At 39.1% G+C, this 22,337-nt stretch overlaps 2 protein-coding genes across 3 annotated transcripts in view; one reads left to right on the top strand and one right to left on the bottom strand.

The window, feature by feature from the left end:
* KAT6A (K(lysine) acetyltransferase 6A) overlaps positions 1–21,055 on the bottom strand; it is a 40,172-nt gene extending 19,117 nt beyond the window's left edge. For both annotated transcript variants that reach the window (XM_014955936.1, XM_014955937.1), the window contains exons 1-7: positions 21,001–21,055; positions 20,117–20,887; positions 5,398–5,506; positions 4,821–4,936; positions 4,481–4,562; positions 3,578–3,713; positions 1,555–1,868 (exon numbers count right to left, since the gene is read on the bottom strand). In XM_014955936.1, coding sequence (XP_014811422.1) covers positions 1,555–1,868; positions 3,578–3,713; positions 4,481–4,562; positions 4,821–4,936; positions 5,398–5,506; positions 20,117–20,719 — 1,360 coding nt within the window. In that variant the 5' untranslated portion in view covers positions 20,720–20,887; positions 21,001–21,055. The remainder of the gene's footprint in view (positions 1–1,554; positions 1,869–3,577; positions 3,714–4,480; positions 4,563–4,820; positions 4,937–5,397; positions 5,507–20,116; positions 20,888–21,000) is intronic.
* The window catches only part of LOC106896146 (collagen alpha-2(I) chain-like), a 5,885-nt gene continuing 4,333 nt past the window's right edge, over positions 20,786–22,337 (top strand). Inside the window, exons 1-2 of the mRNA XM_014955889.1 lie at positions 20,786–20,808; positions 21,955–22,218. Of these exons, the coding sequence (XP_014811375.1) occupies positions 20,786–20,808; positions 21,955–22,218 (287 nt within the window). The remainder of the gene's footprint in view (positions 20,809–21,954; positions 22,219–22,337) is intronic.

Raw genomic sequence — 22,337 nt, 5'->3', positions numbered from 1 at the left:
TAAATTACTTAGTTATAATATGTTGTGATTTATGCTGTTTGCTTAGCTTTACTTAGCACGAGTAGCTAGTTTTGCTGAAGCCTTTAGGTTGCCAGAGAGTCAATTTTCTTAATAATTTTCCTAGCAGCTGGTACAGTGCTGTGTTTAGTGTTTTAGTTTTCCCCAAGTCTAGGACTTTTCAGTCCCCCATGTTCCACCAGCGGGCGCAGGTGCACAAGAAGCATAAACCAGAACATACAGAGGCTACAACCCTGAGCAGAGACTGCGAATCAAGACAAGAGCAGTCCACAGCCTGCCTGGACATAGAAAAAGAATCCAATATGCTGTTAGAAGATTCCAGACCAAAAATCACCATTGGACCTAAAGACACGTGAAGGGCGGGTATAGAGATCACAAGGATATCATTGCCTAGGAATTTCTTCATTCCAGGTCCATCCCTCTTCAGAGGCACCCAGCCAAGGCTGACCTCACTGCTGTACCTTTTAACTAAATTACTTATTTTTGTAAAACCTGACACGTGAGACTCTGCTGCAGGAACCTACGGTCAAGCCTGAAGAAGGAGGGAGTGCACCTGGGTGAATGTGTGTGTCAGGGTGTCAGTGTGGTTGAAGGGCACCCATCAGCCCTCTGGGATCACCCCCGGCAAACGGGCCCCCATCCTGGCAGTTACACACTCAGGTAGGGTGTGAATGCTCGGGCAGTAGCTTCTCCTTTAACACTTAACATCATCATCCAAGAAACATCCCTGGCACAAAAAAAAAAAAAAAAGCAAACAACACACTTCACCTCACCCCCAAAGGATTAAGGTACATTATTACTCTTCCAGCACCAGCCAGGTTAATGCACATAACTATTCTAAAGGTGTAAACCTTGCATGTTATTGTGGGATATTTTCCACTGTTTGCTTACGAACAATTCAAGATATGGGACTACTCAACAACACTGTAAAGAGCTGAATATAGAGATTAAATCAAGGTCCAGTCATAGACTAACGTCCTAAACCAGAAAAGAAAACATGGAAAGCAGAACTGCCTTCAAAAGAAGGCATGCTCTCCAGCAAGAAGGTGCCAAACTGCATGAAGTAGGCTCCTCTATGGCTGCAAAAATTAATAAACATTTGCATGCAAGCCTTTACCATAGATTGGAAACTCACGGGTCTGTCAGACTGTTTTTTTTATTATCTGTTTCCCATTTCATACTTCTACCTTGCTGTTCTGGTTTTCATTAACCACTCCCTACATGACTTCTGTCAAACGTGACATTATTCAACACATTTCCTAGGGCTATCTGCAAGCCCCTTGTTACCAAAGGGCATTTGATTACCTCACAGTAATCATTTAATCCCTCATCATATATAAAAAGGCAAAAGTCTCTAGGATAGCTTCCTTTTTCCAACTGGTATTCTACCTCAATGCACAAAGGTAACTGCATTTGAGTGTTAACTTTCAGCTCAAAGTTTCCAGCCTTAACAATTCTAATCACTTCAATGTCCTGGCCTTTGAACATTTTCTTGGTATACAGGATACTTACATTGGCAGGGTGAAAAATCTTTACCTGTGGGCCATTCTGAAGTGCTAGATTTCCTGGTACCCTTTTTCCTGATCCTATACTGCTGAGAATAGTCTACCACTTCCCCTCGAGCTTTTCGTCCATCAGGGGAGGGAGTGAAGAATTTAGTAAGGCCATCTATAAGCCCTTTGGTTTTCTTGTTAAACTTCAAAGTGGTGCTGCCGTCTCTGCAGAAGTCCAAGACATCCGTCTGCTCCAGGTACCCTCCTTCTGATGATGCTGCCTGGCTGGACAGAGCGATCTTACGCTTCCGACCCCGGCCAGGGCCAGTTCGAACTTTGCTGAAAGGGCCTTTTGATCTAAAGGACGAGAAGGGGAAAGATATGGTCAGAAGATTTGGTAAGGTTTTGGGTTGTTTTGGGTTACAAAGTGGACTACCATCTTCCCTACTTATTTATCAATCACACAGAAGCTAAATGTGAACTGAAGAATTTAATACTAAAGGAGTAGTCAAAAGCACATGTACCCTAGATTCTAAACATCTCAGTAGAAGTATTGCGCTATTTTTTTCCACACTGAACATTATGTGCAATTAATTTGAGTATAAACAATAGATTTTCAACAAATTTCATATATTAAATTTTAAAATTAGTAGCCAGAATGAATTCATTGCACAGTAGGTTTCAATTTATGCAGTCATTAAACATTTACACTTCTCATTTGTCAAAGTTTTGTACTGATAGCAAATTGTCTTAAGAACTACATAAAAAGTTAATGCATGCAGGACACGCACATTTGCTAAGAACCTATACTACTGATGGTCATCTTAGCAGGGAACGGTGTGTGTTGATCTCCAACCAGCTGCCATCTTTCAGGCTGGAAATTTTTTAACTCTCTTGAGATAACTGAGTATTCAGCATTTCTCAGAGGGATTGCCCTAGACCAATGGCTGCTTTAGGAAGATGACTGGTTTTAGCTACAATCTTCACTGCTATAGAGTTAGAAATAGGCTGCTTTTTCCTAAAAAGACAAACTAAGCATCTGTGCATAATTCTGTAGATGTATTTTGCTAGTGAAATGATGGAACAAAGGCAAAAAAAAATGTGAATAAATTATTAAATAAAAATTAAAAGAGACAAAACAGCAATAGCAGATAGCTAGCTTTCCTTTTGCCCCTCTGACTTATATTGGGAGTTCCTCTAAGCAAAGGTATCACAGAGACTGAAAAAAAAATGGGATGTTTACAAGAGACATTCCCTCTATATTTTTGTAAGCGCTAAATTTCCTAATTTTTTTTTTCCAAAATATCCTTTGGTGCTAATGGTTAGAATCAAATGCCAGTTCAACATTTTTTTTTTCAGCCAATTTGATGCCCAAAGTAGAAGTTCTTGTGATAATGCTCCTTCATTGTTTTGTCCCCTGTACAGTCAATAGTGCTGCATCACAAGCAGCACTCCACAACAATCTTAATTCAAAGAAATTGCTCTGGCTGAAAAGTTACCCAAAGAATTCCCACCCAAATCCAGTTCTCTAAGACTGGCTGCCCCACAACCACCATGACAAGGCCACACAATCTGTCCCAGCACAACAGAGTGCTCCACAAATGCAGAAACATGTAGAATGGAAACAGAAAGGGACCAAATATTTTCTGGCAGCAGTGTCAGGTTAAATATATGTCAAATAACAACCTCACATGCCTTATTGCAGATTACTTGGTTTCTCTAAGTATCAGAAAGAGTTCTTGAGAAATGCAAAGCAAAATAATTATGCTGGAAGAAGCAGCAATCCAGCAAAACAGACATGACACAAACAGCAAAATTCATGTATGACTATAAGGAATAGATCAAAACAAAATAGTAAGTTATTACAAAGAGTCAAAAATCTAGGCAAAAAGCAGCACTGAGATTACTTCTAGTCTTTCACACCACTCTTCAGAAATTCTGTATTAAAGAATAATGAAAAGCTCTTCATTGTAACATAAATCTTCTTACAGAGTAGACCAACACTTCAGAAATACCTGCTGCCCCATAGAATCTCACACCTTACTCCTGCTTACAGCCAGACTTACGTTGTATTTTGATTCTTTAACCTGTTTTTAGGACGTCCTATTGGGTTAGCATAGCGTCGTTTTATCTGTGCTGCCTTCTTGTGTAAAAGTTTTCTTCCTTTCTTCCGTGGCCGACATATTTGACATATCCACATACCTACAAGACACAAGTCCTCATCACTGAATGCAAGGGACACCTATACAGGACAAAAAGGGGAACTACAGGCCCCAGGCCTTCTAACAGAAAGGGTAGAAACAGTATCAAAGGCCCGTGTAAGAAAAACTCTGTGTATGTTCCAGCATTCTAAACTCAAGTCCAGTTAATTTCCCCCACATGGCCCCCTAAGTATACTTCCCACAAGCATGCAGAAAGTCTCTTTAATTCATAGCACGTTACCAGAAAAACATAAAGAAGTAACACATTTAATTATCCCATATTCTGCTTACAACTACGCTACTTCCAACTATCTTCTATAGGAAAATTTTCTTCGAACTACCAAGCAAGGATCTTCCATAGACAACCTGCTTTCTGATGGAAAAGAGAAGTTTGCTTATACTCCACAATTCTCCACTGTCCAAATGGATATGACTTCCAAAAACCCAGAAGCCATCTCTTTCTTTTGTATACAAGGCTATTCATTCAAATGGAAGCTGGTCATTTTAATCTGCAAGAATCACTCTTATTCCCTCAAGCCTCCAAGATTTTTTTTCAAAACCCTTCATAGACAGTAATGTACAGGAAGGAGGAGGGGAAAATCTGGATGCCAATCTCTGACCCTTCTCTAGTTTCCAATTCCTGAAAAGCAATGCCGTAAAGAGCAAGTTAAAATGTAGCTAAAAGAGGACCAAATGTGTGGAAACACTTTCTACCCACTGATCTCTTCCAACGCCATCTTAAATAACCCTTTATCACAAAGTCCTCACCTTTTGGCATCCTGGTAAGAGGAGGGTCACAGCACTCCATGTGAAAGCCACGGTCACATGAGTCACAAAACAGCATGTTATCCTGTTGAAGACAGATAAAAGTTAATTTCTCTTTAGATGTGCATCAACATCAAGCCCTCCATTAATTTGTTACCATCTCAGAGAACATGCAAATAGTTTTCATCTACAGACATATGGTATTTCACAGGTCTCAGAAAGACTATCAGGCTCAAATAAATGCTGCAAATATTTCACTCTAGGATTATTTTATTTTGTAGTTTAACAGAACATCCACAAGACTGATATCCTCTTCATTCAGTCCAGATTCCACTGTACTTACAGCATTTTTGCCCTGATCTCGACAGGAACTGCATGTTTTGCATTCAATACACTGCCATCGCAAGGCTTTCACTCGAACTGTCAACTCTGGAGAGAACTTCAAACAGGACGGATGACCTACAGAAAAATGAGAAAATTATACCAGTCAAACCATTCCACTGCTGTCAGTGCTCACAGATAGCTTACTGAGAGAGAGAATACTTTATCAATGCAGAATTTTGGTTATCCAGATACTCTATTTTTAGGTGCTTCTCTTCTTATCTACACAAAACCAATACCCTAGATAGCAAGTGGCAGGCCTACATACAAAAGAACACCAAGATAGTTTTTCATAACTGAATTGAGAAACATGTTAAAATTGGTCATCATTACCAAATTATTAAAGAAACCTCTAGGAGCCAAATGAACTATTTGTGTTACGTTAACTTAACTGTCTCCCTTCTGGGAGCACAAGATTCAGCTGAACTAACAGTACTATATGCCATAGATGCATACTCCTCATACGTATGGGTCAGGAGCAGTCACAGTACCAAGCTCTTCTGTCTCAAGTGGATGGATTATTGTAAATGGTCACCTACCACTGTTGCCACAGTCAGCACAAGAGATGAGCTCTTCCGGTTTCTTCTCCCGATTTTGCTCTTTTGTACCAAGGCAGAAACTACAGATTGGAATTGGTTCAGCAACCGGCTGTGAAGAAAGCAGACAATAAAAGCACTGAGTATATGAAAGGAGCAAATCATAATACACAAAATCACACAGACACTTACATCACATGTAAGTAGTATGTAATATACACCATGTGTCACAAAGTTCAGTTGGTTCTCACAACACAATACTGCATTAACTGTAACCTGAATAGAAGTCCAACAAGAGACATGATCCCAGGTATAAAGGAAAAGAGAATGAAATTCCAGGGCTAGGGGAAACTGGGAAAAACAAGCTAGAAAAGAGGGCCATAAATTAATACATAACTGAATGCAAAGTTAGAGATAGCTGGTGCCTTAATGTGTCAACAAATGAATGAGCTGTGAGGTGATGCAGCCGTGATAAAAAGGCACAGATGACCCCAGACCACAGTAGCCTTAGAAATTCCCGTTGAGTATCCAGAAAGCAATAGTGCAATTGTCAAAGGCATTTGCAATACATTACCTGGAATAAAACGCATTATAGCACAAGTACAAAAACTGTACAGCTATTAACATTGTTATGAAAAATGAAAATAAAAGAAAATTATCTTGTAAGAAACTATGTGATTATGCTGTTCAGCACTCAAAAGGAGGAGACAAAAGGCTTGTTCTCTGAAAAAGTTCAGGGGGGCTAAACATTATCTAGGGAAAAAGATGTATTTAAGATGCAGCACAATGCTGGCAAAATAACAAATGGATATTAAGTAGCTAAGAATACATTTGACCTGGAATAAGCAGTAGGTTTTTAAACCAAAGGACTGACATTCTGCAACAACCTCCTTAAAAGAAGTAACAAGTGCAATAACTGATTGCTTTAAAGTGGCACTTGATCAACTGAGAGGGAAAGGATAGCCTTATCTCCAGAAACATTAACTGCTGGATTTCATAATCTAGCAAATTCTTTCTAATTCAATTCCAAGACAATTTTGTGATTTATAGTTTTCAGAGCAAAGATGTAAGCAAAATTTAAGTTAAAAATTTAATAATATAATAAAATATAATAAAATAAAATATATATAATATAATATAATAATATATATTATATATAATAAAAATATAATAAAAATCATGCTTAATACACTGGGGGAAAAAAATTATAGATTATGCTAAGTTTTGAGACACATTCTTTGTATAGCTGTATCATGTTATAGTTAATGACTTCACACACACTTTTTTCAGAGTATATTACACGGCTACATATGCACATACTGTTAATTATTGTATGGAAGCATATGCCAGAAGATTTTCAAGGAATCTTTACTCTGGCTAAGTCAAAGTAAAAGCCATATCCAGAATAGAAATAGGCTGGTTTATATTATAGTAACATAGAAACTGGAAGTTTCAAGATGTATCTTTACTTCGGTGTACAGATCCAGTATAGACTGAGTTGTGTTCCTTAAAACATCCACTAGATGGAAACAATCAGAACATTTCAGGAAATCTGCTATTTCAAAATGAAGCCATGAAACTGCCATCCTGCTTCAGCAAGAAAAAGCTTCAAAATTACTTTCCCAGTTCATGCAGTTTGACTTGTACGCTTTTCTTTTGCTCATCTCCACATTGCATTTGTATTTGTAGTGCACTTAATATAAGCACTTAATATAATTAAACTGCACTTAACTATGCTCTATTCACCTTGTACATGCTTCTAGCCAACTTCACCTCCAAAAATCCTCATGTAGCTGCAGCAAAGTAAATGACATTGCCAGAAGAAACCTAATTTGCAGGAAAAGATGACTTACAAATAAAGTTCATGCAAATAATCAGGTAACTAAACTTTAATGATGCCCATGACTGCCACGCAGTGTTGCATCCAGGAGTCTTCTATGACTCTGTTTCACTAGTAGTAGTGTAATATACTTTGTTCTTGCATTAAAAACAAAACAGCACTATTAAGGCCCCTGAAGGCTTGTAAAGAAGTTATGGGGAATTTATTGTATTAGCAGTTCACATCTAAATTGTTTCAGATTCAATGATAGCTTCATACAAAATACAGACACTTTCCAGCTATGGGACTTGTCGTAGTTACAAATTGCTTATATGACCATAATAGCCGCATATTCCTCATGAAGCATTAGAAGACATTAACAGTTACATTTGTTATGGTTCTATCTCTTATTTTTCTCTATGTTATTAACTAGCAAAGCTTAGCACTGAATTTCATTATCTGTCTTGAAATTCTTTTTTTGTTTTCTTGATCATAAATAATTTTCTGCGAACAGGAAAAGCAGAAACTATATACCTTTTCACTGAAAGAATCTCCCTGAACACAGCTGGCCTTACCTAGCAGTGGCTCTCCTATACTATTTGTGAAAGCGACCTTGTGAAAGCAAAGCTGGAACATTCATGCAACTTTTCAGGGAAGAAGTAAACTATTTCATGTATCCTCTGCAGGAAGTTCATGAAAAATGTACTTAACCAAAGAGAATTTTATTGAACCTCTCTATAGTCAACAGTCTGAGATAGTCTTTCGTATCACTTCTAGCCAGTATTTGTGCACACCCTGTTCATCCCCTCAGTCCTTCAGATTTGCATGTCCACGTGCAAACACTCTCTAGCTTTGCCAGAGCCAGATCAAAGACTGTACAGCTTCAATGTTTCCTGTATTTACCACCTCTGACAAACTGCAAAACCACAGTTCACCACATTTAAAAAACAAGTCGGCTACAGTTTGGGGGAATAAAGAACAAGATTCTATTAGAATTCAAACTGGTTTAGAACAATTTATGAAATTGAGTAACTTTGAACATGGAGACCAGGCTACTCCTCCAAAGCTTCTGTTTGAGACTGCGTTATACTCTGTATGGAGAGATTTCACTGCTGCTGTGTTTGTTCAGCAAAGAACATCCTGGCAAGTGAAAAATGCAAGCACACAATGAGAGATTCGTCAAAACAAGACTGGAAACAGCCAGCTCAGTTTCATACTGCAAATATTTTGGCAGACATTCAACTCCTTCTGCTGTTTTTCTTGCAAGCACATCTATCTGTGTGATGTCACCAGATTCGGCTAGGAAAGGAGCCAGAACAAATTGGGCTGACAGTGTCTTACAGCCTGCCAGCCCCTCAGCACATGGTGTTACTATACAAAGGATGTTTAGAAACCAAATGTGCTCCACAGATTCACTGACTGTACCCCCTCCTAAAGGCACCATGGAGAAGTGTCTATGGAAAAAGAAGGGGAAAAAGATAGCAATTTTAAAACCTCAGATTTGGCTAATCCATCTGCTTTGTAGTTTTCTTAATTCAGGAAAAGTGAGGTAGGAAATGCCTCAAAACTCAGAGCCAGCCCTGTAGCCACACTATCACAGCAGTCACTGTCAGGAACCTGAACGCACTTCATTTCCTGCAGACACTTGAGTACCACCAGAGACTCACCAGATACCAGGACTGTCTTTGCCCCGTCATCACACATCAGCCCGCAATAGTCATTGCGGCTGGAATAGAGTAGGTGTAAAATTAAAGCTAGCAGAAAAGAGACACATATGCTCACAACAACTTTTTTTTTTCTTGTTTTCCTCTTTGAGACATCCCAAACGCTAGCCCTCCAGAGAGAAAATCCACCAAAACTAGTATTTACAGAACCATTCCCACCACAGAGTATTTGCTTCTTAGCAATGAAGTTATCATTCAGAAGCACTGATAGATGGCTTCTGAGAATTCATGATAGGTAATGGGGGTCTCTGTGTCTGTTTTTAAGTAAGTGACAAGGCATTACTCCTCACTTCAAATAGCCCATGCTGTTGCAAAGGTCTGCCTCAAATGCTGAAGCTACTGGAAAGAGCAGATGAAGCAGAAAAGCCAGAGGGGAAGTACAACCTACACCATGTGAAGACAATGATTTAAAACATGAGGAAACATGTTTCAGCAGAGTGTCACTGAGTCTGGGCTCCATGTCTTTTGGATCAATGGCTGAGGAAAAAAATCACTTCAGTTCCACACATCAATAAAATCAGAACTAATAAATTTTATATTACCAAAGTAATTTTACAAATGTATTTATTTTTTTTTTATATATGGAAAACAGCATAATTTGGGAAATTCTAATCAGTAATATCAACTTGTAGCAGCAATGGTTTTTTAAGTTATCAAATCACAACACTTAATGATCTCTCCAGACACTATGGTGAAGAAAAAAAATATAAAGAAAGTGAGAGTAAAACCAGAAATTCTTCAAAATATTCTTGGTGCTCAAAAAGACAATGCTAAATATATTTTAATAGACACATGAAAAAACTATTACAATAACACATGTATGTATGTTTGCCTGTGTCAATAGATATTTTGTCTCCAATTCATTAGTTGAGTCTCACTTGAAAGAAAGGAGGATATTTCTATGGCAGAATGATGGCCTAAAGCATGAGGCTACATTAAAAGAAGTATAAGGGAAAAAAGATAAAAAAGTATGCAGAAGAAATTACAAGCATGAAATGCATACTGATTCCTAAGAAAAACATAAAAGGGTAATTTAAAAATAAAAATCAAAGGACATTCAGAGTAAGTGCTGCTGTTTGAGGAAGGACCGTTACAATGGCGAGAATATCTGAAATGTTGCTACAAGAGTAAAGTGAAGTGTGAAGGTTAATAGCTTAGATATTAGTGCAGGATATGCAGGCTGAATTCTATGCCTTGGTTACGATCTCGGGAAACTATGAAAAAACCCCAATTTGGATACTACTTGGGGCTGACACTCAAACTGAAGAAACTGCCTTACTATTAGACATGCACACGATAAGAACTTTACAGAATATAAACTGGAAATGTTTAGACAGTCAATTGTTAAATAACCTTCCCAAAGCTAACAAGTCTTCTAATCAGAGGATTAAAACAATTCAAGATTTGTACATCACAATCAGAATCACGTGCCAAGACTTCCTGCCTGCACACTGGGCGGGGGGGAGGCTCAAATTTCTTTATTTGCAGTATAAAGAAACTCCCTTCATTTGACATCAATTCAGGAACCTGACAGTTAAAGTTACTGAAGTTTTCTTTAGCCAAAGCTATATCCTGTAAGCTCTCTCCTATATGTTGTCCCAGCTTCCTAATTTTCAAGAAAACAAGGATCCTGTCTTAGGAGCAACAGATGATTATATCACTTAGTTTTAGATTAAATATTTCTAAAAAGTAACAGACTTCCACAGCTGCAAAAGCAAAACACACCCCTCAAATCAACAGCAAACTATAATCTTAACTCTTCTCATTGGAAACAGTTTGCATTCCATGCCACTTGGATTTTCACAAAAAATAAAAAACTTCAGTATTGATTTTGATTTCTAAAAACAAAGAATTATTTGGGGAAGAGACTTTTGTCAACACCTAAGTAATTTCTGTGCATATAGGTAATTATTCCATCTTTACATATCATACACCACTTCAACATCAGCTGTATTCCTAAAAGAAGGGAAAATATTTAGAAAACAAACACGAATGAACAAAAATATTTAATATAATGCAGGGGCCCACATAAACATGATAACAGAGAAGGCACAAAAGGAACTGTGAATGAGAATTTAGTGCACGTTAAAAATATCTGATACAAAGCTGCTATTCATAGTTTTACTCAGGATACCCACACAAATGCAACTATGGGATCGAATCGTACTCATTTTTTGAAGCTCTACCACCTTGAACACCAGATTGGAGAAAAAAAAAAAAAAGAAAGGAAATAAACACTCTGCATATAAATTTTCACTATCAAAATCCAGCACTCAATACAACATTCTTGACAGTAAAATATAACAAAGTCCCACGTTCCTGACCCACCGACCTAACCCAGTGTTTTTCCCCTCCTTCGTGCACCAACCACTCCCGCATGGGCAGCCTCATACAGCAAGAGCAGTAAAAACCGAAACAGGCACAGATAAAACCTCTTCCAAACAGGTTTGAGAGACTGCCGTACAAAGGAACCCTGAATTTGCACCCAGTGAAGTCTGTGCTGAAGTAAGGCAGTCATTCACTGTATTTTTATGGACATATATATTTAAAAAAAAAAAAATAAAAAATTGGTAGCAGCATACAGCAAGTGACATCTACTTTTTCCTGAGATTATTCTAAAGATTTTGGCTGCATCTTAATTAGTAGCAGCTTCTAAAGCTTAGTCATTGTAACATTGAGCAGCAGAATTACTTTCTTTCCTTTCTCGTACACCTTCAAGGAATTTACTGCAAGCCCAGACAAGTGCAGAGATCCAGCACGCCACTCCAAACGCCTCCTTGCTAAAAATTCAGGGTTGAATCTCAAAGACGGAGAAGAAATCTAACACCTGGAAATGGCTTTATATCGCTAAATAAATTTAAATTAAGTCAAATCTACATAAACACACACCCCTAAAAGCTGCATCTGTCACAAGTTTTCTGGACTTTTAAGATTAGACCAGACAGTTTAACAGAAATGCACAGAAACGGTGATTTCCTTTATAATTCAGAACACTTTTATTTTAACATAATTTCCATTTCACACACAGATAAAGGGAGATTGATGATTCAATTTGCTGATAGAGATTTAAAAGCAAAGATTCCAGAACAGGAAGAGCTCTGTTCTCCTATTTTAAATAACACTTGTGCAGGTATTTAGCTATGCTCTGAGATCCATACTCTGTTCTATCCAATTCTGAGAAATACAGTGAACTGATAGAGGTATTGATAATGAAAAGTTTTAGTAATTCCTATGTCTTCACAGAGACATGCTTGGAAGATTCAGTATTTTCAACCCAAAATTAATCGTTCATGCACAGGCCCATAGACTGATTAACTGGCCTTCAAAAGAAACTCAAAACAAGGGAGTATATTGGGACTGTTTAGTTTGAGGAAGAGGAGGCTGAGGGGAGACCTCATCACTCTCTACAACTACTTGATAGGACATTGTAGAGAGGTTGGCGCTGGTCTCTTCTCACAGGTAATTAGTGATAGAACAAGAGGGAATGGCTTCAAGCTGCAACAGGGTAGGTTTAGACTGGACATTAGGAAACAATTCTTCACAGAAAGAGTGGTCAGACACTGGAATAGGCTGCCCAGGGAGGTGGTTAAGTCACCATCCCTCAATGTGTTTAAGAGTCATTTAGATGTGGCGTTGGGGGATATGGTGTAGGGGAGAACTTTGTAGAGTAGGGTTGATGGTTGGACTCGATGATCGCAAGGGTCTTTTCCAACCTGAACGATTCTATGATTCTATATTATCAACGGGATTCTGTTTACTATGCAAGGGTCATTATTTTTAGACGCCCTTCTCCCTCCTTCCTTTTCAATCTCACTACAAGTCCAGATTTACCACAGTAGAAGTAACAATGGAAAGACTGCCAGATTCTTGGACAACAGAACAAGCAACGAGCTACGGTCTCTTATCCGATGCCTGAAGCAGTACGAGTAGCTGTTCTAAGGAAAGGTGTTCACATACTCAGAAAACACTGGCAAGGACAGAAAAATTAAGTCAAATTTACACAACAAATAAAGAGAAAACCTAAATAGGTGGAGACTTACCTCAACTCAGTAGGATAAATGTAGTTTGAAATCCTTTAACAAGGCAAGCAGGAATAAAACGTATCTACACACCTCCTCTGCAGAGGACAAGAGGTCAAAGGACTCAGCAGTCTGTCACATACAGGATTTGTTTACTAGATTTTCTGTTGATTGCATATTTATACTCATTTTAAGAACACAGAACCTAACTCTCAATTAAAATGACATTACTTCATTTAATATATATACCTTTTTAACTGCTTTTCCCATCAGTGCTATGTCTTAAGATAAAATTGCTGGGCAACTAGGGGAAGCGCAGGGATAGAATTACTTGCCCTCATTCTCTCTGCTCTTGCCTTGCTGCATAACAAAGCCTGCACTGGAATCAAGCTGTTGTTTATTTTGCAGTGCTCTCCATCACCCACTCTCCTACCCCTCTAACTATACTTTAAAGCTCTGTAGTAAATAAGGTTCCTTTTTAAACAGATTTTAGAGATTTCTCATTCCGTATCTGTCAACAATCTCCAGGACAGAAGGACCAACAACAGGGACCCAGCCAACATACTGGACTAGTCTCCTCCTTTTTAACCAGCTAATAGTCAGCTTCTGCTCGAACTGTGTCAGAGAATTCCGTTAGAAACACCTCCTCCGCAGCACAGTCCCCTCTGACGCAGGTCCTCATCACAACTTCTGATGTCTTCCCACAGTCCCAAACTTTGCCTTTAGGTTACCATTACTTCAAATACTGCCAGGGCTCCTCTTGGTATCATTCTGCACTTTCACCCTAAATGCACAGTCTCACAGCGTCCATTCATAGCTGTCCATGACACTAACATTTCTGACATGCTTAGATTTGGTCTATTACTAAGAGCTACTTCACCTGTTCACTAATTGAGTGAATCAAGTTCAAAGTAATTTTTTAGCACTTGAGTTTCCAGAGTTACACAGGGTGCAGATGGAGGCCATCTGTTATCAACCACAATTTTTTTTTTAGAGAGAACTACAGCCTTCTCTTCCACAGAACCAGCTGGAAGAGAATGAATCCTAATCCTTCTCCAGCTGGGAGGCAAAGCTCGAAGAGCACCCTTGGAGAGCAAGGGTGAGCTCTCAAAATGTAATTACAATGCTCTGGTTGCAGATCATTTATGTACTCCACCCAAAACAAACCAATCCACAAATAACTTCCTTACCAGTAATGGGACAGTCCTTTGCTTTAAGACATGGAATTAACAGTTATTAACCTAAAACAGGCACAATATAGCAATAGCTATTGTACGCTTAAGGGCCTTCAAAACAACTAGGATGCCTTCAAAGCATATGAACTTTCTAAAAAGATATAAGAGATTTGGCTTCCTGTCATAAACACAAGTGCACACTGGGATCTAGAACTACTATTTGCAAGAGGGAAGGCCTAAAGGATGCTGCGTGTACAATAACCCAGAGTTAAAGTTACTGATAAGCACCAACAGACATATATAGCAACATAAAACTAGGAAGCAGACATGCCACAAGGAACACACGTGAGACAGCAGCACGGGGAATTCCTCCTATTTTTCTGCTTTTTTCTATTTTTTTCCCCTCATTTTTTCTTCAAAAAGCACTTTCAGAATATTGTTTTTATACTCTCAGCTGTACTGCAGGACAATATTAAGATACTTAAAGGTTGCTACAGCCATATCCAGTTATAACTGACATAAAAGACAGTTTCAAGGAGAGTGCAAATGGAGATCAATTAATACCATCTGTGTTTTCCTTTTAATTGTGGAAGAAACAGTTCTACTATTGTCCTGAGATCAAGTTTCAAATGCTCTGGAAACATCCAACGTGTACATCAATTATGTCAACGTCTCCTTCAGTTAGCTGACATGTTAACATATTTTTTTTTAATAATAACAATTTTACAAAAATTCTTACAGCCTTTTAATCTGTTCTGTAACAAGTATCAACAAAAAAAAAAAGCAGAGCACGCTGTCTTTATTGAGATCATTACCTAGATCTCTTCTATTTCAAAATTTCTGATCAAAACAAAGTATTGCAATCTGCAGTCCTTTCCCCCAACGCTCTAAAGATGCAGCAGACAACTGCATGAGAAGTTTCTCACAAATAAATATGTAATATGCATTTAGCATCAGATATTCATCACTTTTCAGGCTTCAAATGCACTAATAGAGTATATTGAATTAAGTGCCTATAAGAGAGAGGAATCAGTCTTTCTTGTCTGACAAATGCAACCCACCTTTTGTGCCAAAAAGTAAGCAAAGAAATAAAGGTATTTGTGGTACAGATAAAACAAAGGTATAGCAGGTTGCATAGCCAACTTGGTAGCAGGCAACCAAAGCCTCTGATGATGCCCCAGTTCACAGCAGAGATGATTAAGGAGGTAACTCCCTGTGCTGCCCTCTCTGTCCCTTCATCGGAGATTCTCTCCCTCCAGCAGCAGCTGCATCTCACAACACAATGTTCTTAAACCAACAATTTCATTTAATAGTAATAAAGTGGGCTACAAACTGTGGGAGCTGAGGAACAAAACACCACATGGTCTATCTTTGCAATGGCTGTGGTAACCTCTGGCAGAAATGCAAGGTGTCAGTATGAATAAAATTAGCTTTCTGAATCATCTCTACAGCACCTGCCCCAATCATGAACAAAAAAACCCAAACCAACCCAAACCCAACTCAATGAAGTGGTGGTGAAATATCACAGAAAATTTCATCCAGATATTCTCTTAAGTTTTTTCTGCATACTCGTGTCAAGCCTTTCTATTCCCAAAGACATCTCAATAGTCAGTATATGCTAAAACAGTATCATTGTTTATTCTGTTTAGCTTTCATAGAGATGACAAGAATAGCCTGCCATCAGCTATCTAAAGATACATGGCATTAATTTAAAATTATGGTTTCCAAAGCAGCACCAAATAATTTTTCTCCCACCTCAGAAAAAACGTTCTTTAAAATAATAATTAGTAGGAAGCGTCAAAAGACAAAACTGTTCCTCTGAACCAATACTAGCATAACAGCAATTTTTCCTCAAGAAAAAAAATACTTTAAAAAGTAAAAACCCTGTTTCAGTCTGCAAGTGTACTAATTACATATGAAACAGAAGAGACAGTTACACTTTAAGGAAATTTTTCACACATATTTAATCAGGGCTTTACTGTAGAAATTGCACTGTAACAGTGGGATTACTTATTTTAGAGTCTATCTTGCACAGTATTGCTCATTCCCTACGTATGTCACTGATGGATGGAGGATTCAGTACCAAACGTTCTTTGCTCCAAGCTTATCACCTCTTTGGCTGACCTAACGTGGGAGGCCTGACAACCACACTTCCTCACTTCCAGCTGTGCCGAAGGGACAGTGCTCGCCTGTTACCTACCCAACAGGCAGCAACTCAGCCATCTTCCCTTTCATTACAATTTCAGTATGAACTCCCTTTACTTTTAGGTATTACAACAATTTGCCACCACCCCCACCTTATTTCTTTCCACAACAGGTATTTTACCAGTCTGTCACCTATCACAGAAACACCACCAAAGTCAAGTCCAGCATTTAGTCAAACATGTGACAAGGAATGCAAACATAGCTCTTAACTGCAATTCCCATTTCAGCTTCTAAACTACAGGAAACTGAAAAGAAAGAAAAGGCCACTTCCCTAAAGCCTACACATGAGTGAAGGGACACACAGCCCTTATAACTGAAATTAAAGACACCTTCTTTTGTCAACCATTGTCACTAACAGATAAGCAAATTTCAGCACTGAACTCTGCCCATCAGCAGGTTGGGTTTTTTTCCTGTTTGCTTGTTTTCATTCAAGTAGAGTTTTTAGGCCAGGGATTTCAAAACCATAATGCCAGCAGCATGTCATTACTACATGATAAACCATAATAACTTGCAAGCTTTTTTGCCCTTGAACACTAAAATGTGGTATTCACAGAACATTGAGATAAAAAATAAGACCTGAAAAAAATCAAGCAATGCTTACTAAACAAAGCTTCTGTAGTGTTGCTTTATTTTTATTTAGTTTAAAAAAAAAATTAAGCCTCAATGTTCATAGACCTCCTGCAAGGTACTCAGTTTCATAATATACAGGAAATTATTCAGAATTGAATGTTAACTTATAGGCATCTATACAAATTGACGCTACTATCAAACAGACAGGTATGCACTTGCAGCAGAGTGGAAGCTACATTTGAACGAATGAAAGAAAGAAATATTACACCTTTAGGACTCATAAATTTGAATCATATAATATATGGACAGCTCTTAAATGGATGTTAGAGACCAAAGAGTGCAAGGAAAAAAGATTAACAGGAACAAACAAGAGACAGGTCATTAGGATTTTTCAGGTTTGGGAGCCTGAGCTTTTGTCCATATTGTTGACAAGGCTCTTCTAAGAATCAAGAGAAACATTGTCACAGTACTGCCAGAAAATCTGTAATTAATAATTCCGTTAAAAAAAAAAAAAAAGAAAAAAACCCCAACAAAACAAACAAACAAACCCAAACCCCACCACCACTCTCAAGCACCCAGTAAGTCAAGAAGATCACTACAGCATAGCAAGCCTTTTCCACTTGCATAACTGCTTGAGATTTAACACAAAACATTAGTGAAGGAAGATTATTACAGTGTCTGCATTTAAAAAAACCAAAACAAAACACAACAAACACCAAGCCAAAAAAAACCCAACAACCAACCAAAAAGCAAACTGTCTTTAAAAATCTTGTAGAATAGGAACTTATCTTTTAGTTTCCACTGACTTGCCATTAACTCTGACAATCACAGAACGGTTAGAGCTGGAAGGGACCTTAAAGCCCATTCAGTTCCAAACCCCCTGCCCTGGGCAGGGACACCTCCCACCAGCCCAGGTTGCTCCAAGCCCCCTCCAACCTGCCTGACCTTGAACCCCTCCAGGGATGGGGCAGCCACAGCTTCTCTGGGCAACCTGGGCCAGGCTCTCACCACCCTCACAGCAAACAAGTTCTTCCTGAGATCTCATCTAAATCTCCCCTTGTTGTGTTTAAAACTGCTCTCCCCCGTCCTATCACACTGTTCCCTGATCAAGGGTCCCTCCCCAGCTTTTTGTAGCCCTTCTAGGGACTGGAAGGCCACTAATCTACATAAGTCTACATAAATATTTTAATATACCTTCAAAATTACTTAAGAAACTAGTATGAACCTCAGCATGGGTTACACAACAGAGATCGCACATGTAGAGCAGAAATCCAGGATGTCAGTTTAAAACATACCAAAAAAACCAAAACAAAACAGAAAGAAAACCAGAAGAATTTATTGAAGAAATCACTTGCTAAATTTCTGCTATGGCTACCATGCATTCTAATGTTACTATCAATCCTTTTAGTGCTCAAGCTGCTCAGACTTGAACAGGTGGAAAGGAATCAGGGAGCGTATCTAACAGCCCAAAACACACATATAAATATATATGTGTGCATGTGTTTATATTTATACACACATGCACACACAAGAACTTGATACACATATTTTTCCAGGGGACAGAAAACAAAACTCAGACCAAAATCAGCATTTGTAATAGCCCATGTTATCATTCATTTCTGTGATGCATCCCATTTTAAGAAAACCCCAGGGAACACTTCATCTGAAAGAATATCAAGCTGGTCCTGAGTTCTGGCACATTACAAGAAGACTGAACAGGCTGCAAAACACACTGTGTTAATAATAATACGCAGAGCTAATATTTTCCACTGTTACTACCACTCTCAATCCAGCTGTCTCATGTGCTGGGTTTGTTTACATCCAGTTTTCATACCATTTTATAGCTATACTGATTTCATTACAGATACGGTTGGAGAAGTACATAGGAAACATTTGCAGACAGAACACTTGAAAAAAGGATAGAGGAAGCTGCTGGAATTTTCAGCACAGTAATACTTCCTATGTTCCAGCAGTCCACAACACAGCGCTCTGACTAGTTAAGTACTGCGTCCACAGTAGAGTTCCCACAGTTAAATTAGAACTTCAGAGAAACTTTGTTGGTGATAAATCAACACTGTTTTTTGGGGGGGGGTTGTTTGGTTGTTGTTTTTTTTCTTAGGAAGATGACTCCTACAGTAGTTTTAAGTCTTCAAACCGTAATAGATCATAAAGCAGCCCTCTCCCCAGAGAGTGCAGCTGACTCGAAAAAACACAAACAGCACACACTCAAGCACTCATCCCTGAAGAAGATATTTATAACAACAAAAAATTTCCAACACTGATGAAAAATGTACCTATTATGGATAGAAAAAATAATTTTCACATTCTACAAGTCCTGAAGACTAGTAGTGCAAAGATATCAATTACTGGCAAATTTGTCTTCAATAAACAAAGATAAACTTCCATTTTACTTTGCTTCCACAGTAGCACAAAGACAAGAAAGATACTGACTGGGTATGAATTTCACTCCAACAACTTCATCCTGAGGTTGGAGTGGAGGGTCAAAGACCTTAGGGATGCAGAAGGTGGAAGAAAGGAGCTGGGGGGAAGCATAAAAATGGGAACAGAAGTCCATGAGTGTTCATTCCAGCATTTCCATGCTCTCTACATCCCGATTTCACTCTTCAACTGCTATATCCTATACACCTTTTCTTCCTACTTCACAACAAAGCTGTTCTGGGACAGCAAGTGATTTTTTCGCTGTAAACAAAGAAACCTTCTACAACAGCATTAGGTGGCAACCGCTAATCAGCACTTCACTACGTTATCTGTATTCAGGTAAGAAGCCAAACTGCCAGCCAAATAAAATGTGAAAGTAAGAGACGATCTCAAGTTTGCTTTGCAAATCCACCCCACCTTAAAGTGAGGAAGCTTACTTCCTATGTTTCACTAATATAACTAAAGTAAGCCTGTTATCATGCATTCAATTCTGCTGTACAGAAGTGTCAAGAGGTGAATTCCCCACAGTAGTTCACTTGCAGTTTTCAGATCCAAAGTACAAATTACGATTAGGCTTCCTCTGACCGCACTTCAAAATTTGGACACAGTAGGATCCTAAATGCACATTAGTTATTTCTAACTTACAGGACACCAGTTATACCAGAATCTATGATTTCTATGATTCCATACAAATCACTGACCTCAAAATGCAACTCTGTATTGACACATTTCATCAATCACAAGAAAATGCCCACACAAACTGACTCTTACCTTGTCCTTTTCATGGGGAAGGAGACACACTGGAGGGAGACAGGAAAGAGACTCAAAACTCTCCTTCCCATCAGCATTAGTGGTTGCTTTAGTGTTGAGTTGGTACAGAGGTCCATCTTTAAGGAGCCTACCATGGCCAACAGCACGTTTGACAGCTAATCGTAATTGCTGGTGAAAAATGGAGGCAGCGCTACCTCCAAATAACGCAGACACATCTTTCTGACCTTTCAGAAAGCGCTCGATGTTCTTCAAGGATGAGCCACTAGACTCAGCCAAGCCCTCAATTGCCCGTTTGATAAGTTTATTCCAGTCCACGTTTGGTTTACCATCCAATTTGCCATGGTTCCGAGGCTTTGGAAGTGCTATTCTCCCAGGATTATCAGGATCCTTGTAGGAGTTGAGACCCTTGTTGGAGACTTTTAAAATAGTTCCATCTTTAACACTCAACTCTAACTGTTCCAGAACAGTTTTGCGGTCCAAACCGTGCGAAGACGACACTGCATTGCATATCCTCTCCTCTGAAGGACGCTGTTTTTGCTTCTTTACCTTTTTGATTGCCTCCAAAATCCACTCTGTATACAGCGGGTTGGCGAGTTTTACCATGGTGAAGAATTCTGTATATCCATAGAGTCGTTATCCTTTATCCCGATGCTGAACAAGTTTCACACGATGAGAAAACAGATTCTCGAATGGTGGGAACCAGCTAACCATAGCATACACGTTTTCTGTTCTGAATTACTCCTCCCTTCTCAAACATTATTTGTTTTCACACTGAAAAGAAGAAAGCAAAACAATTAGAAATTTTCTCATTCTTTCCAATAAATCCCATAACAGCTTCAGAGAAAGTTCTTCCCCAGAGGTATAAAGATTTTAGCATATCTCACCTCAACTTCTGGTCTGCACACTCACATTCAGAAGAACTGTAACATTAGGCCTAGAAGAAAACAAGAAGAGAGACATTTCCAAAGAACAGTTAGAAAACAACAAAAAAAATTAGCAGCCAGCATTAATTCATTAAACACATCGCAGACTTTTAATCCACTACTACAATTCTGAAACACTGCATTAATACTTAAGGTTTTATCTTTATTACTAATCAAAGCATGATTTAACACTGAAATAACTCCATATAGCCTAGAGAATAAAACGTGCTCTTTTAATTTCAATCCCTAACTCTGTATAAATTATATATCAAGTTTTGTATCATTGCTGAGCACAACCTAAATTAATATTGAGGGTGGGGGAGAACCCACAACAAAGATGTTAAAAAAGCAGCAACTTCAACACTGCCTCAAACTTCAATAGAAGGCAGTAGGAATAGCCAAGAGTCTTGAGCAAACAGCAAGAAACTTTCAGAGCACTTCCAGGAGCGTAATCATAGGTCTGATTCCCTCCTGCTAAGAAAAGCTATGCCAGTTGTTCCATCAAGAAAAAAAAGTGAAGAAACGCAGCTGGAGATTGTAATTAAGTGTTCCACTTTCAGAGACTATAGAAAAGAAGAATACAACATTATAATCTTCAGTATAGATGAGGCACACTGAAAACACTTGAGGACAAAGTAACAGGTGACCATACACAATGAAGACAGAACGCTTATGACACTGCTAATTAAATATGCAGATGGAAGGCTATGAGACTCTACTTCACAGCCCTTAGTTGTCTTTAACAAAGACTTTTTCTAAGTATGATAACAGTCTGTTGTTCTGAAGTTCTACTGCAAAAGTACACTAACCGAAAAGGATTTATAAACCGGTTATTACGAGGAACAGCGATTTTCTGCAAGGGAAATTTTAGTCAGGAGCTTGTCGTCAACACAGTTCTCCCATTCTGCTTTCTAGTAAGTATAGGAGAATTTATGAGCGCACGGCGCACATTTGCATACAGACATCAGACTCGGCGCACCGCTCCGCGCATCCAGTCCCGGGGAGCCGGGACCACGGCTCGGACCACAGCGGACGCGGCGCTGGACCGGAGTTCTTTCACCCCGCCAACAACGGAGATCGAGGGAAACGCGGTCCCCGCGGCCCGCCCGCCCGGCGGGGCATTCGCGCTACCGGCGGTCCGTCCCGGGCCGTGGCCAGGCTCCCTGCGTACGGCGTTACGTAACCGCCCGGCGCGGCCGGGGCGGCGGCGGGACGGTCCCGGCGCGAGGAGCGGCCCCTGCACCTGCTACCGCCCGTCCCATCCCGCCGCGGGCCGGCCCCGCACACGCCGCCCCGAG

This window comes from Calidris pugnax, unplaced genomic scaffold, assembly GCF_001431845.1.
Source record: "Calidris pugnax isolate Ruff unplaced genomic scaffold, ASM143184v1 scaffold314, whole genome shotgun sequence".
Classification (NCBI taxonomy): Eukaryota; Metazoa; Chordata; class Aves; order Charadriiformes; family Scolopacidae; genus Calidris; species Calidris pugnax.
Note: the sequence above shows the minus strand (reverse complement) of the source record. Positions and strands in the feature narration are given on the sequence as shown.